Consider the following 17,362-nt stretch of genomic DNA (forward strand, 5'->3'; position numbering starts at 1 on the left):
CCATGTCTGCTGTTTGCTAATGATGAAGAAAAAACATTTTTAGCATTGCATAGACTTTGTATACCTATTCCAGAGGAAAAGGAAAGTGAACTCACTCAGTCGTGTCCAACTCTTTGCAACTCCATGGACTGTAGCCTGCCAGGCTCCGCCATCCATGGGATTTTCTGCTCAAGAATACTGGAGTGGGTTGTCATTTCCTTCTCCAGGGGATCTTCCCAACCCATTGAACCTTTGCCTTCCACATTGCAGGCAAACTCTTTACCATCTGAACCACCAGGGAATCCCTTCTACCAGCTTCAGAACCTAGATGTTTATCTCTGCACTGTCCCCATATGTTAGCTACTAGCTACCTGTGATTATCAAACACTTGGAATGAGACTGGTATGGCTGAAGAAATGAATTTTTATATTTTAACTAAATTAAAAACTATATGTGGGGACTTCCCTGGCGATCTAGTGGTTAAGACTCTGCTGTTCTGCAACAACGGACATGGGTTACATCTCTGAACAGGGAACTAAGATTCTGCATGCTGGGCAGCCAAAAAGAAATAAAAACTACATGTGGTTAGTGGCTACCACATTGAATTATGCAGTTCTGACATTAAGGATAAGATTAAGAGGGCCAATCCAGAAATGCTATGTTGAAGTAGATTGTTCTAATAGATAGAGGTAGAGTTACTGTCTTTGCAAAGTATTATTCTTTTCTAACCTCTCTAGTTGAGCGCAGCAGTGATAGCAAGGCAGGCAGTTGCTGAAGATGAACAGTGATCCCTGCTTCTAGAACCACCCCTTGTATTGTCCAAGTTTTCTTCACCTTACCTACTCAGCTTCTTATTACCCTTTTTTTTTCTGACATACAGCACAGTGCAGTACAGTGAAGTCATATGTGAGAAAGTCTTTTTAAAGTAAAAAAAAAGTCTCTGCAAATTATTTTTTCACTTCAGTTTATTTAAAGTATGTTGACTGAATTTCTTAGCTATTAGGGTTACCATGGTATAGTAGTCACTATGTGAGTTATGATGGACAGAGGCAGCTTTCAACTGTCCTGGAAAGTTCCAAATTAAACTGAACATAAATCCTCAGTAAGGAACATCCAGTCAACTTTCCAGCTTCATTGGTGGTCTCATGAGTGCTAGAGAACCAAGATGACCAGAACGTTTTAGGGCTAGTCCTAAAAGGGATAAAAGCAGTGAAGTGGTTATTTTTTAACCATATGTTAAAAAGTTCAAATTAAATGTGCAGGTTTATAGGAAATAGTATTTAATTCCCTTAGATGATTCATTATGAACTCGTCTCCAGTGTCACCTTCCTGGTTTACTCTGCTTTCTGTGTGGGCCCAGGCCGTGGAGTGGTAACAAGGGCAGGAAGAACAGCCTCAGGAGCAGGTTGCTGGGATCTTTGTGAGGGGATCTTCCTGCCTTTTCTTGTCCATGGATTCTACCATGTGCCATGTCCATGAATGGTTGAATAGATGAGGCAGAAGTTGTATAGCTTCTCTTTCATTGCTGACCTTGACTCATCTAGGGTCAGTAGGAAATCAACAGGTCTGTAGTAACCCAGAATTTCTTACATATATGTGTATTGCCTTTTTTGGGGTTCTGTGTGCTGCCTGCTTCCTGAACCCAGAGCAGCCTTGCCTTTATAGCTAGGAGGAATGGCTTGGTCCCCTGTACTTCTTTCTTTGGCTCCTGGGCAGCTCTTGGTGTTCATTGAATTGCTAGTTGATTTCTTTCTTGGGAAGAAAAGTCTTCAAAGAACCAGACCTGTTTCCCTTATTGTTGAATTATTCTATCTTTGTTTTTCACCTTCTGTGTACTTTTTGTTGGGAGAGTGGAATACAAAATGGCTTTTCTTCATATTGTTTACTTATTTCTAAGTGCTATTTAAACCTGAACACACCAATATATTTTCCTGCCAGTTTCACTCCTCATTTTACTTTCAACCCTTGTTACTTTTTTGTTGTGGTGGTTGTTTTGCGTCAGTGTCATATTGTGCTCAACATCAGCTGTAAGGGACTGTGACTTTTCTGAAAAGAAGCTGCCACAGTTGATGAGTTTTCCTTGTCTTCACAGTTTTTGACCATGACAGATGTGACCAGCTCACGGATTGTTACAGCTGCACAGCCAACACCAATGGCTGCCAGTGGTGCAATGACCATTGTGTCCCTACAAACCACAGCTGCACAGAAGGCCAGGTCAGTTTCTCCGGGATTTCAGAGGATAGAAAAATCCCGAGTGGGGTTAGGTATAGATTTTAGTGTGTATGGTATAAATACTAGCCCAGAATTATTTTTGAAATCTTCAGTGTTGATTTGGATTTTACTGTTGAGTCAAGTTTCTTTTAGTAAGAGATGCTCTAAATGTCCAAATTCCAAAGGTTCTACTAGCCAGGAGGATTGATGTTTGTGTTTTAGAAGAAGGCAAGACTGTTATTCTGAGTATGCCCCAGTCCCTAGGCATGGCTGTACCTAAGGGCTAGATTCGTGTGAAGCTTGTAATGGCGTGCTCCCTCTACCCATGCTAGGTTGGAGAGCAGAAATGGACTTGAAACTGAAAGTGAGTCAGGTGTGTAGCCGCCAAAATAAAGTGTGGAAATAATAGACCTTTGCAAAATCTCCTTGTCTTACGTTATATTTTGACTCAGCCTAATTTATGCTTATCATTTATGATTTTTATTAGATTATAAGGCAAAAAAAAGAATGACTCAACTTTTATAATTTTTGACGGTTTATAAGACATTCTTTGTCAGTCAGTAAACATCTCATAAAATATAAAATTTTTATACTGTTTAAGAGATGATTTAAAAAGCAGCAAGTCAACATTCACATTTTACAGATGCATCAGTTGAAACATGGTGTTTAAGAGAATGCACTGTTTCCTTGCCAGATCCTTGCATGTCCTTGAACTTTTCACTATAATGTTTCCACTGCAGTGCTGCTTCACCTACATCTTATTTGTTTATCTGTTGTAGTTTGCTTCCTCAGTTAGACTTTGTTGCTTTTAGTATCCTAGTTGCCCTCCCCATGAGTTCTCTCTGTGGATATAAGAGAAAAGCTTTTGTCCATTGTATTCTAGATCTCCATTTTCAAGTATGATCATTGCCCCAAGGATAACCCGATGTATTATTGTAACAAGAAGACCAGCTGCAGGAGCTGTGCCCTGGACCAGAACTGCCAGTGGGAGCCCCGGAATCAGGAGTGCATCGCCCTGCCCGGTAGGCATTGCAGAGGCATCTTGATGTGGATGGGTCCAAAGACTTCACACGCACACACTGTCAATACTGCAGCCTAGACTGAACCCAGCCAAAGGGGAGAACTCATTTTATCCATTCATCCCCCACTCCATTATTGTGGTTGTTATTTTTTAAAGCAGAAATATAGTTCTTAAGTATTTACTTCTACCATCCTTTGAAAGCAAGTGAAGCGTCATCTGCTGCTGTGGAGAATCGAATCACAGCTTGACTCCATATCATTGAGCCTGCTCTGTCGTCCCCACCCCACTCTGCAGTGGTAACCTGGGAGTAGAAGGCAGCAATCTCAGTGGCCAGTATGCTGGGTCCTTTATGAATTGTGTTTCACCTTCTGACAAGAAGGAAAGGAGAGATGCCCTTCTCAGCAGCACTTCCTGAAATGACCCCAGCCCCAGATAGCTCAATTTATACCACTTCTGAGGTTCAGGATGATGAGTTGTGAGCCTGAAGCCAACCAGCCATGGCTGAAACTCTATGATATATTTGCTTAGCGAGGAAGTCCAGGAGGTGGTCTGCTGTGGCTCTGTACAATAGAAGTACAGGGTAGCTGGGCTCTACTGGGCCCATTTTGAATGTCCTTTGGAAGTACTTGATTCAGCTTGCTGGAGTGGACTTCTTGTTCTTTACCTCATTACATCACAAACTTGAGTACACAGCAAAGTACCTGGGGTCTTTCCAGAAGCCAGAATCTGGCACAGATTTGTGGTGGGGCCCTAGAATCTGCATTTCAACAAGCAGTGACACTGATGCCACACTTTGAGGAGCTAGTCTTTATCTCTCTTAAATGATCCCTTTCCTGTGACTTTCCCTTCATCTCACTGACTGCTGATGAACATTGTTGAGAGTATCTCCAGGGTACTGTTGTTCTAATGAAGTTGCTTTGCTCATGCACTGTCTTCCAGGAAACATGTATAACTTCTGAGCAGCTCTTTTTGTGGGTTCAGGAAGGTCACAAGAGCAGATAAACTTCCCTGGTTTGGCTTACTTCCCCAAAAGACTCTTTGCGTCTCACTTTTAGGATGTTTTGTGTAACTTGAGTTTACCTCCCACTAGATGTGAAAACAGTGTGTCTTTTGTAGACTTGTTCACTCACCAACTCACTTCTGTTCTTGCAGTTTTCTACCCCATCTTTTCAGTAATGCATATTCTACTTTTTACTTAGGATTTTAGTCTGTTTCTAATTGTTCTTCAAAAGATGCTTTATAAATTTAACACTGTCATCAAACAAATGTTTTTGTCTAAGACATGGGAAGATTGACCTCAGCATATGCATTTGAGGTCCAGGAAATAAGACTGATAAACATTAAAAAAATTCTTTTTATTCTGTATTTGATCCTTGGTAATGTGTCTGATATACTCAACACATCCAAATGAAGTATCTAGAATTGAACTCAAAAATATTATTTAGATTTCCAGTGACTCAAAGTGGTAATATAAGTAATTTTGTGTGATTTCTAAACCTCTTTGTTTTCTCTCCCCTCTTTAATAAAGAAAATATCTGTGGCATTGGCTGGCATTTGGTTGGAAACTCATGTTTGAAAATTACTACTGCCAAGGAGACTTATGACAATGCAAAATTGTCCTGCAGAAACCACAATGCCTTTTTGGCTTCTCTTACAACTCAGAAGAAGGTAGAATTTGTCCTTAAGCAGCTGCGAATCATGCAGTCATCACAGAGCATGGTGAGTTAAAATCCTTGGAACTTCCATCTTTCTACAAAGAGCATAACTGCAGCTTACCTGTGACATGTTTGGCAGGAGGAGGAATGCGAGTAAGTGCAGTGTAATAGACTGTAGAACTGCACTGTCAAATTCTCTTCCTTTAATATTATATATTCTTTTCTTATCTTGAAATTTCCAACACATTTTTATTAGTCATATTTCATTAAATTACAAATTAATAATTATGTATATATTGAATAGTAACATGTTGACATATGCACATATCCTGTGATATCTGTAGACTATTTCATATCTGTTTTATCCCTAGCTTCTGCTGGGATTGGGGAAGTGGGTGCTATTATTAATTAGCTGAGTTGAATTAAACCAGGTTTCAGGCATTATTACAGTGTATAATATGATTTAATGTTAATTATCCTAAAAATGGACATCTGTGGGTCTTTCTTAGATCTGATCAGCCCAAAAGGAGAGGACATCTTCTTATTAAAAGTTTCTGAGCACAGAAAGGCCTCAAGTTCTCTTCCTGTCCATCCACTGCTCTTGGGCAGCTTGTAGTTGATATACAACATGACATTTTGTGTATTTAGTCCAGAGTCCTAGAACAGTGGTCCCACCCTTAGTTAACTGATACTCACAAGATAGTGCTCTTTCAACAATTCATAGTCTTGTGATCAGATTGACAGTTGAGAGACAACTAAAGTAATGTGCTTCCACAGCTATAAATTGACTTAGAGCCCTGGTTTGTTTGGAAAAATAAGAAAGGGCGCTGTAACCTTTAGGACAGAGGCAGGCTGACAGACAGAAAGAGGTAACTCCTGAAGACAGAAGGAATGAGCTGGACTCTCTGTGCATTGATCAAAGATACAGAGATTGAGGGGTGAGCTGCAGGTAAGTTTGCATAACTGGTGCAGACTGAATGGGAAGGAATTGCTGTAACTGGGCCTTATGAGAGATCAGTACCAAATCCTATAAGTAAATAAATATCACTCACTGCAACTAAAAGTAACAACTTTAGGGTGTTGTTTTTGTTGCTGTTTTTAAAGTCCCTTAATAAGCATTTTCCCTGGAGAAGGAAATGGCAACCCACTCCAGTATTCTTGCCTGGAAAATCCCATGGACAAAAGAGCCTGGTGGGCTACAGTTCGTGGGGTCGCAAAGAGTTGGACATGACTGTGTGACTGAGCACACAATATTTATGTTTATTTTTTCCTCCCCAGAATGGAAATACTGTACATTTTGTTTTATAACTAGCAAAAGTTAAAATATCTTTTATTTCTGGGCTAAACTTTGTACACATTTTTTTTTAAACTGCAACAAGAAGGACATTTCAGTAGAGCAAGAGACAGACTTTCCTTGGAATGAATTCCCAGGAATTCATTGACCTATTATTCCCTATAAAATTTATTGACAGCCAATACGCTCTGCCTCCCCAGCTGAACCTGGGAATCTTCAATCATCTAACCTAGCCAGAGCTCCCAAAACAGGCTTAGATAACAATAGGCATATAACCAGTGTTTCATACATACTGATATGGTATTTCATTTATAAATAGATATTTCAACCAGCTTGGGGGTGGCTATCTCTTCATAGCATTTGTCATAGAGTATAGAAATTTAGGAACTTGATTATTACTTTGCTGTTAATCTCTGTGAAAATTCTGATGTCTTCTCTGACATCTTTCTTTGATGTCTTTTCTATCCTTTGTAAAATGGCCATATTAAAGTGCCAGGAATGATAAGTAACATAAAAATAAAGGTCTGCACTAATCCACCATGACTGATTTGAGATAAGGAGGTTTTCCTGTGTCCTTTGGATACATGTAACTTAATAGTTTTTATCTAGAAGCTAGTTTTGGTCAAGACATTGATTATATTCATAGTCTGTTTTGCCTACAGTCCAAGTTCACCTTAACCCCATGGGTTGGCCTTCGGAAGATCAATGTGTCCTATTGGTGCTGGGAAGATATGTCCCCGTTCACAAATAGTTCACTACAGTGGATGCCATCTGAGCCCAGTGATGCTGGATTCTGTGGGATCTTGTCAGAACCCAGTACTCGGGGCTTAAAGGCTGCAACCTGCATCAATCCACTCAATGGTAGTGTCTGTGAAAGGCCTGGTAAGTATATGGTTGCATTATATGTTACTGGACATTCATTGAAAGAGAAACTGTAGGAGGCATAATTAAGTGTTGTGAAATTTTCATGAAAACACAGGTGGAGTATTGATTTCAAGCATATGAAGCAGAGGATAATGCAGAATTTTTAAAGCAAAAGGAAGTAGTATGAGCTGTTAACAAAACTAAAAATAACTAGCATTTTCCTGGTTGCTCAGTAATAAAGAATCTGCCTGTAGTGCAGGAGATGTAGGTTCGATCCCTGGGTCAGTAAGATACCCTGGAGAGGAAATGGCAACCCACTCCAGTATTCTTGCCTGGAAAATCCCATGGACAGAAGAACTCTGTACATGGGGTCACAAAAGAGTCATACATAATTTAGTAACTAAACAACAATATGCTAATTAGAATATTGTTATTTAGAATGTTGTTATTTAACAGTGAGATTGATTGGTTTATTGACCACAAAAAGTATTGACAATTGATCCAAAAGGCATATTTCTAGGTGTTGGCAGAGAAATGCTGTGGAAGATAGAACAAAAAATCCAAAGAAAAAATCAGAAAAGCAAGCAGATCACTGCAGGGATACTGAACAGAAAGATAGTGTCAGTGGGGAGAAAAATAATTGGTATAGTCCTGTGGGTCAAGAGGCAACAGAACCAGACATGAAACAACTAATTGGTTCAAAATTGGGAAAGGAGTACAACAAGGCTGTATATTGTATCCTACTTATATAACTTATATGCAGAGTATATCATGTGAAATGCCAGGCTGGATGAATCACAAGCTGGAATCAAGATTGCCAGGAGAAATATTGACGTCAACTCAGATATGCAGATGATACCACTCTAATGGCAGAAAGTGAAGAGGAACTAAAGAGCCTCTTGATGAGAATGAAAAAGCTGGCTTAAAATTCAACATTAAAAAAACTAAGATCATGGCATCTAGTCCCATCACTTCATGGCAAATGGAAGGGGAAAAAGTGGAAGCAGAGACAGATTTTGTTTTCTTGGGCTCCAGGATCACTTTGAATAGTGACTGCAGCCATGAAATTAGAAGACACTTGCTCCTTGGAAAGAAGGCAATGACAAACCTAGACAGTGTATTAAAAAAAGCAGAGACATCACTTTGCCGACAGTGATCCATATAGTCAAAGCTATGGTTTTTCCAGTAGTCATGTACAGATGTGAGAGTTGGACCATAAAGAAGGCTGAGTGCCAAAGAACTGATGCTTTCTAATTGTAGTGCTAGAGAAGACTCTTGAGAGTCCCTTGAGCAGCAAGGAGATCAAAGCAGTCAATCCTAAAGGAAATAAATCCTGAGTATTCATTGGCAGGACTGATGCTGAAGCTCTAGTACTTTGGCCACCTGATGCAAAAAGCCAGCTCATTGAGAAAGACCCTCATGCTAGGAAAGATTGAGGGTAGGAGAAGAGGGTGGCAGAGAATGAGATGGTTAGATAGCATCATCGACTCAGTGGACATGAATTTGAGCAAACTACAGGAAATAGTGAAGGACAGGAAAGCCTGGTGTGCTGCAGTCCATAGGGTAACAAAGAGTCGGATAGGACTTAGCCGCTGAACAACAACAGGAAGGAAAAGCAAACCTTCAGCGCAATGACGCTGCAGGAGAGTGCTGAAGGAGCCTCCACTTGGAGTTGCTGCACAGGCTTGAAGCTGCTCTAGGCGCGTCTCAGTTTCATAAAGACAGGCACGGGTGGCATGTGCAGCACACAGACAAGCCTTTGACCATTGCCCTTCTCCTGCAGGGGATCTCACAGGCAGTAGTTGGAATTTTGTGGATGCTTGTGGGAGGCTGGACTCCATTGACATCAGGTCTCATTTTAGGAAGGTATTATAATTTGTCTGAGGAATGCAGGGATGTGGAAGAGAATTCAGATCACTGTGGAGTCACATTAATATTTATTATTTAACCTTCCTGCAGGGAAATTTTTCAGCCATTTTGGATTCTGGGTGCTTTGGTAAAGTTAATGAATGTTGTGGTTCTTCTTTCCCTAGAATATACAGAGATATAATGTTATAGATTCAGGTGGGTAGTAAAACTTGTGAAGTTCATCTTGGGTCTCCTATATTAGAACCTCTTCTCTTATGGAAAAATTAGCTTGTTCCCTCATATCTGTCCTTTTCTTTGAAAATAAAAACAGTTTTTCCCCCCAAGTGTATAAATATACATGACTAACCAGTACATGATGACCCTAAGACTTTGTGTTTTCTTCTATGTTTAATGTAACCCACTGAATTGACTTCATGACACATTAGTGGGTCACAACCAAACTGCAAAGCCTTTGACCTTAGCTGACATGGTGGGAGCTTTAAATGTCTCTCTTGGATTCACTTCCCAGCTAACCACAGTGCCAAGCAGTGTCGGACCCCTTGTGCCTTGCGGACAGCCTGTGGGGAGTGTACCAGCGGCAGCTCGGAGTGCATGTGGTGCAGCAACATGAAGCAGTGCGTGGACTCCAATGCCTACGTGGCCTCCTTCCCTTTTGGCCAGTGTATGGAGTGGTATACCATGAGCAGCTGCCCCCGTGAGTGAAAAGTGAGCTCTAAGCAGTGTAGATGACAACACTGTGTGTAGGGCAGTGCTATCAGCCTCTGAACTTTCTGGGGATGAAACCAGACTTCACCATCTGCTTAGGTCTATCCAGAGACTGCCTGATATGAACCTGCATATAGAATCAAATACAGTGACACAAGTAAACAATTGTAGAATAGATCACAGAGTACAGAAATAACTTGCTGAATCTCAGTATCATATTGCCCAATCTGTGGAATGTCTCCACATCTTTATCTCCTAATTCATAAAGTAAGTGCTTTCCAGAAGATGGTCTGTAAAGTCTCTTCTGCCTCCAATATCCTAGGATTGCGAGAGAAGACAGGAGTCTCTCTTATAGGTTGGACAAAATATTGGGCTGTTTAAAATTTTATTATATCATTTGAACAATCACAGAATAGGAATTTTGACTAACAGTTGATTCATCTTTTAAAGAAAAAGATAATTTAAATATACAATGAATCTAAGTCTACATGTAACTTATGTTTTTTTACAGCTGAAAATTGTTCAGGCTACTGTACCTGTAGTCACTGCTTGGAGCAACCAGGCTGTGGCTGGTGCACTGATCCTAGCAATACGGGCAAAGGGAAATGCATAGAGGGCTCCTATAAAGGACCAGTGAAGATGCCTTCTCAGGGCCCTACAGGAAATTCCTACCCACAGCCTCTTCTCAATTCCAGCATGTGTCTGGAGGACAGCAGATATAACTGGTCTTTCATTCATTGTCCAGGTAAGATGTGTTCTGTGTCCCAAATCTCACTACCTACTTACAAAGAATAAAGCCTTGAAAGCTACATTATTTATATGGATTTCTTTAAGGGGAAAAAAAAAGAGATCGTTTAAGAAACTATTTGTTTCATATGAGAAATATTGTTAATGTCAATTAATGAAAATACTAAGAATTTTCTATTGTTTTGCTAACTTTCATTATAAAAGTAATGAAATGTGTTCATTATAAAAATTAGCTATTACAGATATAGGTAAAATAAAAACTATAATTCCTCATCTCTCAGTTCAATTCAGTTGCTCAGTTGTGTCCTACAGATATAGATAAAATAAAAACTATAATTCCTCATCTCTCAGTTCAGTTCAGTTGCTCAGTTGTGTCCGACTCTTTGCAACCCCAGTGACTGAAGCATGCCAGGCTTCCCTGTCCATCATCAACTCCTGGAGCTTGCTCATACTCATGTCCATCAAGTCGGTGATGCCATCCAACCATCTCCTCTGTCATTCCTTTCTCCTCCTGCCTTCAGTCTTTGCCAGCATCAGGGTCTTTTCTAGTGAGTCGGCTCTTCGCATCAGGTGGCCAAAGTATTGGAGCTTCAGCTTCAGCATCAGTCCTTCCAATGAATATTCAGGACTGATTTCTTTTAGAATTGACTGGTTTGATCTCTTTGCTGTCCAAGGGACTCTCAAGAGTCTTCTCCAGCACCACAGTTCAAAAGCATCAATTCTTCAATGCTCAACCTTCTTTATGGTCCAACTCTCACATCCATACATAACTGCTGGAAAGACCATAGCTTTTACTGTACGGACCTTTGTCAGTAAAGTAATGTGTCTGCTTTTTAATATGCTGTCTAGATTGGTCATAGCTTTTCTTCCAAGGAGCAAGCGTCTTAAATTTCATGGCTGCAGTCACTATCCACAGTGATTTTGGAGAAAATATCATCTGTCACTGTCCATTGTTTCTTCATCTATTGCCATGAATTGGTGGGACCAGATGCCATGATCTTCGTTTTTTGAATGTTGAGTTTTAAGACAACTTTATCACTCTCCTCTTTCACTTTTATCAAGAGGCTCTTTAGTACCTCTTCGCTTTCTGTCATAAGGGTGGTGTCATCTGTGTATCTGAGGTTATTGATATTTCTCCTGGCAGTCTTGATTTCCAGCTTGTGCTTCATCCAGCCCGGCATTTCCTCATCTCTAGTTCTTCATAGAAGGAAAAACTTTTAACAGTAATACATGTACCTTTAGATCTATAGTTTTTTAAATAAAAAATACTGTGAGATATACTATGCATATAATATGTTGTTCTGCAGTTTTCTTTTTTACTTAAAAATACGATGTGATGATTGTTAGGGGAAAAATTAAAAATAAAATCTCCTGCCAACCCAGAAATTCCTCTCTACCGATGTAGGAAAGAAAGTGTTATTACTGAGTAAGCATTAAACCAGATGGTAGTGCACATTTCAGCAGTCCACTAATGAAATACAACAGAGAGAAATCCCATCCTTTTAAATATCCCAGCGTATACAGTCCATTCTATACTTGTCCTCAAAATGAAGGTAACTTGTCTTTGTGTGAGAGGATTTGACACCACTGTTTGCTCTACATTCTTTCCTAGTTTATTGTGAATTTACCTGGTAATTGGGGTGGCCACCTTTGTTAATTGCCTTTACCCAAAGGAAAAAACAAAAAGGAAAACAAACTTGTATCATTGACGCAAGCAGATGGTTATAGTTTGGATCCATTCCCACACAGAGAGGGTAGGTGGCTGGCTTGCTTGATGTTTACATTTCAAAGAGATGGCTCTTAAGCCCTTAACAAAAACCGTGTCTGCTTTGTAATGCTGACTTATGGCTTATTTAGGTTTTAAAGAAATTTACGTATGTTTCAAAGGAATCAGAGGTTTTTTTAATGCAAATTTTCCTACTGAAATGCTCTTAAGAATAGGGAGAAGGAAAACCTCCTCTTTCCTTTGACCAGAAGAAAAAAAGGAAAAATTCAGCCTGCCTATCTACCTCCCTCCTTCCTTCCCTCCTTTTACCCTTTTCTCCCCTCTCCCCACTCCTTCCCTTTCTTCCCTTCTCCCAATCCTTCCTCCTTTCTATCACTCCCAGTGGTTGATGCAAGAAGGAATCAACTTTGAGTTGATGTAAAATTTGAGCCTTGATCTGCTGGGGTAGCTGCCCTGAGAAACCAGAGAAAGTGGCCTTTGATTCAAACTTCCAGTAAATGCACAAAATTACTGATGGGCTGCCAGAACAATTGGGAGAAGCTAGACAGGTGCAAAGACTCCCAAGAGATTAGTGGATAAGAATTTCTCTGAAATCCTGCCAGACAGTGCCCCTGACTACTGGACTGTGAAGACTTCTATAAGGAAAGTTACTTGGTGAGTCAGTCGCTCAGTCATGTCCACTTCTTTGGGACCCCATGGACTGTAGCCCACTAGGCTCCTCTGTCCATGGAATTTTCCAGGCAAGAATACTGGAGTGGGTTGCAATTTCCTCCTCTGGGGGAATCTTCCTGACCCAGGAATCGAACCTGAGTCTTTTGCACCTCCTGCATTGCAGGCAGATTCTTTACCATCTGAGCCACCAGAGAAGCCCATATCACTTATATGGAATGTCCAAAAAAGGGCAGATATTTAGAGACAATAAATAGATTAGTGATTGCCTAGGACCAGGGACAAAATTGGGGAATGATGGGTTCAAAGTTTTACAAAGTAGCTGTACCATTTTTCATTCTCACTAGCAGTGTTAGAAAGGTTCAGATTTCCCCACATCCTCATCACACTTGTTTGATTGTAGCTGTTCTGGTGTATGAGAAGATGAGAAATGGCATGTCACAGTGGGTTTTTTTGTTTTGTTTTGGCTGTACTAGGTCTTTGTTGCTGCACATGGGCTTCTAGTTGTGAGCAGGGGCTACCCTTCTTTGGGGTGCACGAGGTTCTCGTTGTGGGGGCTTCACTTGTTGCAGAGCACAGGCTCTAGGCATGCGGGCTTCAGTAGCATGCATAGTCTTAGTTGCCCTGCTGCATGTAGGATCTTCCCACACCAGGGACTGAACCTGTGTCCACTGCATTGGCAGGAGGATTCTTAACCACTGGACTACTTGGCAAGCACTGTGATTTTGATATGCATTTCCCTAATGACTAATGATTCCCTGATGGCTCAGATGGTAAAGCATCTGCCTGCAATGCAGGAGACCTGGGTTCAGTCCCTGGGCCCGGAAAATCCCCTGGAGAAGGAAATGGCAACCCATTCCACTACTCTTGCCTGGAGAATCCCATGGATGGAGGAGCCTGGTAGGCTACAGTCCACAGGGTTGCAAAGAGTCCGACGCAACTGAGCAAGTTCTCTTTCTCTTTCTCTTTAATGACTAATGAAGTTGAGCATCCTGTTGGCCATTTGTATGTCTTCTTTGGAAAACTATTCAAATTCTTTGCTCAGTTTTAAAAATTGCATTATCATTTTACTGTTGACCTACAAGAGTTCTTTGTGAATCCAGATACAAGCCCCTTATTGGATATACAGTTTGCAGATATTTTCTCCCATTCCATGGGGTTTCTTTTTACTTTCTTGATGGTATCTTTTGAAATACAAAAGTATTCTTTTACCCTGTGTGCTTTTGGTATTGTATAAGAGAATCAGTGCCTAACTAACCCCAAATTACAAAGGTTTACTCCTGTATTTTCTTTTAAAGTTATATAGATTTATCTCTTTGTATTTAGGTCCATAATTCATTTTGAGTTAATTTTTGTATCTGATGTGAAGTTGGCATCCAAACTTATCTTTTTTTTTTTTTTTCCCAAACTTATATTTTTGCATGTGGTTAGCTAGTTGTTCCTGCAACATTTGCTGAAAAGACTATTTTTTACTATTGAATTTTGGGAGGACATTTGTGTACTATTGAATTTTAGAAGCACATTTTTTGAAAATCAGTTGAATGTAAGAAATTATTTCTGAACTCTCATTTCTGTTCCATTGACCATATGTCTGGCCTTATGCTAGTATCATACTCTTGATTTCTATAGCTTTGTAGTAAGTGTAGTAAGTTTTGAAATTGGGAAGCCTAAGTCCTCAAACTTTGTTCTTATTTTTCTAAATGGTCATGGCTGTTCTGGGTTCCTTGAATTTCCATTTTGAAGATGAATTTGTCAGTTTCAGTAACATCAACAAAAAGCCAACTGATATTTCATAAGATAACTGCACTGAATCTATAGACCATTTGGGGGTATATTGCCATCCTAATGGGGCTTCCCAGCTGGCGCTAGTGGTAAAGAATGCACCTGCCAATGCAAGAGACCTAAGAGAGAGATTTGACCCCTGGGTTGGGAAGATCCCCTGGAGGAAGGCACGGCAACCCACCCCAGTATTCTTGCCTGGAGAATCCCATGAACAGAACAGCCTGGTGGGCTACAGTCCATAGGGTTGCACAGAGTTGGGCACTACTGAAGCAACTTCGCATGCTTTGTTGTTCCGTTGCTCTGTCGTATCCAACTCTTTGTGACCCCAGGGACTGCAGCACACCAGGTTTCCCTGTGCTTCGCCATTTCCCAGAGTTTGCTCAAACTTATGTCCGTTGAGTCGGTGGTGCTGTCTTACTATCTCATCCACTGCCACCCCCTTCTCCTTGTGCCTTCAATCTCTCCCAGCCTCAGGGTCTTTTCTAATGAGTCAGCTCTTCGCATCAGGCGGCCAAAGTATTGGAGCTTCAGCTTCAGCATGAGTCCTTCTAATGAATATTTAGAGTTGATTTCCTTTAAGATTGACCGGTTTGATCTCCTTGCTGTGCAAGGCAAGGGATTCTATAAAGTTTTCTCCAACCCACAATTCAGAAGCATCAGTTCTTCGGCACTCAGACTTATTTATGGTTCAACTCTCGCATCTGTACATGACTACTGGAAAAACCATAGCTTTGACTACATGGACCTTTGTTGGAAAAGTAATGTTTCTGCTTTTTAATACACTGTCTAGGTTTATCATTGCTTTTCTTCCAAGGAGGCAGCATCTTTTAATTTCATGGCTGCAGTCATGGTCCACAGTGATTTTGGAGCCCAAGAAAATAAAGCCTGTCACTGTTTCCATTGTTTCTCCATCTATTTGCTATGAAATGATGGGTCAAGATCCCATGATCTTCATTTTTTGACTTAGCACACACACACCTTTTTAACAGTATTAAGCCTTCTAGTTTATAAACCTGGAATGTCTTTCTATTTCTTTAGTTTTTTATTCTCTTTCAGCAATGTTTTATAGTTTTCAGTGTTTATATGTTATGCTTGTTTTGTTAAATTTACTCTGCAAAGTATTTTATGCTTCTTCAAGTATTGTGAATTGAATTATCTTAATTTTGTTTTTTGACTGTTCATTGTTAGTATATATTTAGAAATAGAATTGATTTCTGTTTGTTGATCTTGTGTCATGCAACCATGCTGAACTATTATTTCTACTATTTCTTTAGTTGATTAGGGTTTTCTTTATACAGGGATTGTATTGTCTGCTAAAAAAGACAGTTTTACTTTTTCGTTTCCTATCTGGACACCTTCTTTAAAAAAATTTTTTTTGGAGGACTATTTGGCCTGACAAGAAACTCCAGTACAATATTGAATAAAAGTGATGAGAATGGACATCATTGTCTTGTTCCTGATCTTAGGGAGAATGAGTTCAGTCTTTTTCCATTATATATGATATTGGCCTTAGTTTTTTCATACATGTCCTTTATCAGGTTGAGAAATTTTCCTTCTCTTCCTGGCTTTTTGAGGGCTGTGATTGGGTGCTGAATTTTGTCACATAATTTTTCTGTATCTTGATAATCGTGTGGTTTTGTTCTTTAGTTTATTAATACTATACATTATACTAATTGATTTAAGGATATTAAACCAGCCTTTCATCTCTGGAATAAAGCCCATTTGCTCATGATGTATAATTCTTTTTACTGTGTTGCTGGATTCAGGTTTTTTTTTTAATAAATTTATTTTAATTGGAGGCTAATTGGTTTACAATATTGTCGTGGTTTTTGCAATACGTTGACATGGATTCAGTTTTCTAGTTGGGTATTTCGTGTCTGTTTTCATATAGGATATAGATCTGTTCTGTAGTTTTCCTTCTTGGGATGCCTGTCTGATTTTGGTACCAGGGTAGTACTGACTTCATAGAGTGAGTTGGGAAGTGTTCCCTCCTCTTGCATTTATTGAAAGACTTTGCAAAAAGATTGATATTAATTCTTCTTGAAGTGTTGATAGAATTCACCAGTGAAGCCATCTGGGCTCGGATTTTTCTTTGTGAAAAGATTTTTGATTATTCATCCAATCTCTACTTAGTAGGGAAGTAAAGTATAATACAGGCAGATTTCTGTTTCTGTTTCAGTCAGTTTGGGTAGCCTGTATTTTATAGGAATCTTTCTATTTCATCTAAATAGTCAAATTTTTGGCATACAGCTGTTCATATTATTTTCTTGTAGGCAGCTTTTAGCTATGTGTGTTTTCCTATTTAACCTTTTGAATGGTTTTTGTTTTGTGTCTGATTTTATTTTATCCTTTTCTTTTTACAAAGTTTCTAAATATTGTGAAGTTTTTTCAGAGCTTGCTTTTTTATTTTATGAATGCAGTGATCCCTCAAGCCTCCCTGAATTTACGAAAGTTAATATTTTTCATTCTCTTAAATTTCTTGCACTGATCCTTCCTTCAGAGTTAGTTGTTCCACGTGTTGATCTTGGTGATGCCTTTAGCTTGGTAATTTTCTCAGACTAGTGATTCCTCAAGGTTGATTTGTATTTTTAACTGAATGTCTAGACTTATGAGTACTGGGTATACTGAGCTGTTGTGAAGGTGTGGTGTGATGTCCTAAGGGAAAGGCTGGCTAGCTAGTACCAGCACTCTCCAACTCTGGTCTGCCCTGGCTGTGGATGAATGGTCTCTATTCCTCCCTCAGTGAAGGGAGGAAGGAGCATCAGACCAGGTGTCTGGATGTGTTTGGCATGTTCATGATTGTGCCAAGGGCCTCCCCACTTGGGGTATTCTGAATACTT

The 17,362-nt window shown here is 39.8% G+C and overlaps 1 protein-coding gene across 4 annotated transcripts in view; it reads left to right on the top strand.

The window, feature by feature from the left end:
- Positions 1–17,362, top strand: part of ATRN (attractin) — a 189,365-nt gene that overhangs the window by 98,511 nt on the left and 73,492 nt on the right. For all 4 annotated transcript variants that reach the window (XR_015139359.1, XM_086333323.1, XM_086333324.1 and 1 more), the window contains exons 13-18: positions 2,072–2,193; positions 3,074–3,212; positions 4,740–4,930; positions 6,823–7,042; positions 9,402–9,587; positions 10,110–10,343. Coding sequence is in view for 3 of the 4 variants with exons in the window: in XM_086333323.1 (XP_086189449.1) it covers positions 2,072–2,193; positions 3,074–3,212; positions 4,740–4,930; positions 6,823–7,042; positions 9,402–9,587; positions 10,110–10,343 (1,092 nt within the window). In the remaining variant the exon portion in view is untranslated. The remainder of the gene's footprint in view (positions 1–2,071; positions 2,194–3,073; positions 3,213–4,739; positions 4,931–6,822; positions 7,043–9,401; positions 9,588–10,109; positions 10,344–17,362) is intronic.

Source organism: Bos grunniens, chromosome 13, assembly GCF_055505025.1.
Source record: "Bos grunniens cultivar Pamir isolate PY7600 chromosome 13, Bosgru_T2T1.0, whole genome shotgun sequence".
Lineage (NCBI taxonomy): Eukaryota > Metazoa > Chordata > Mammalia > Artiodactyla > Bovidae > Bos > Bos grunniens.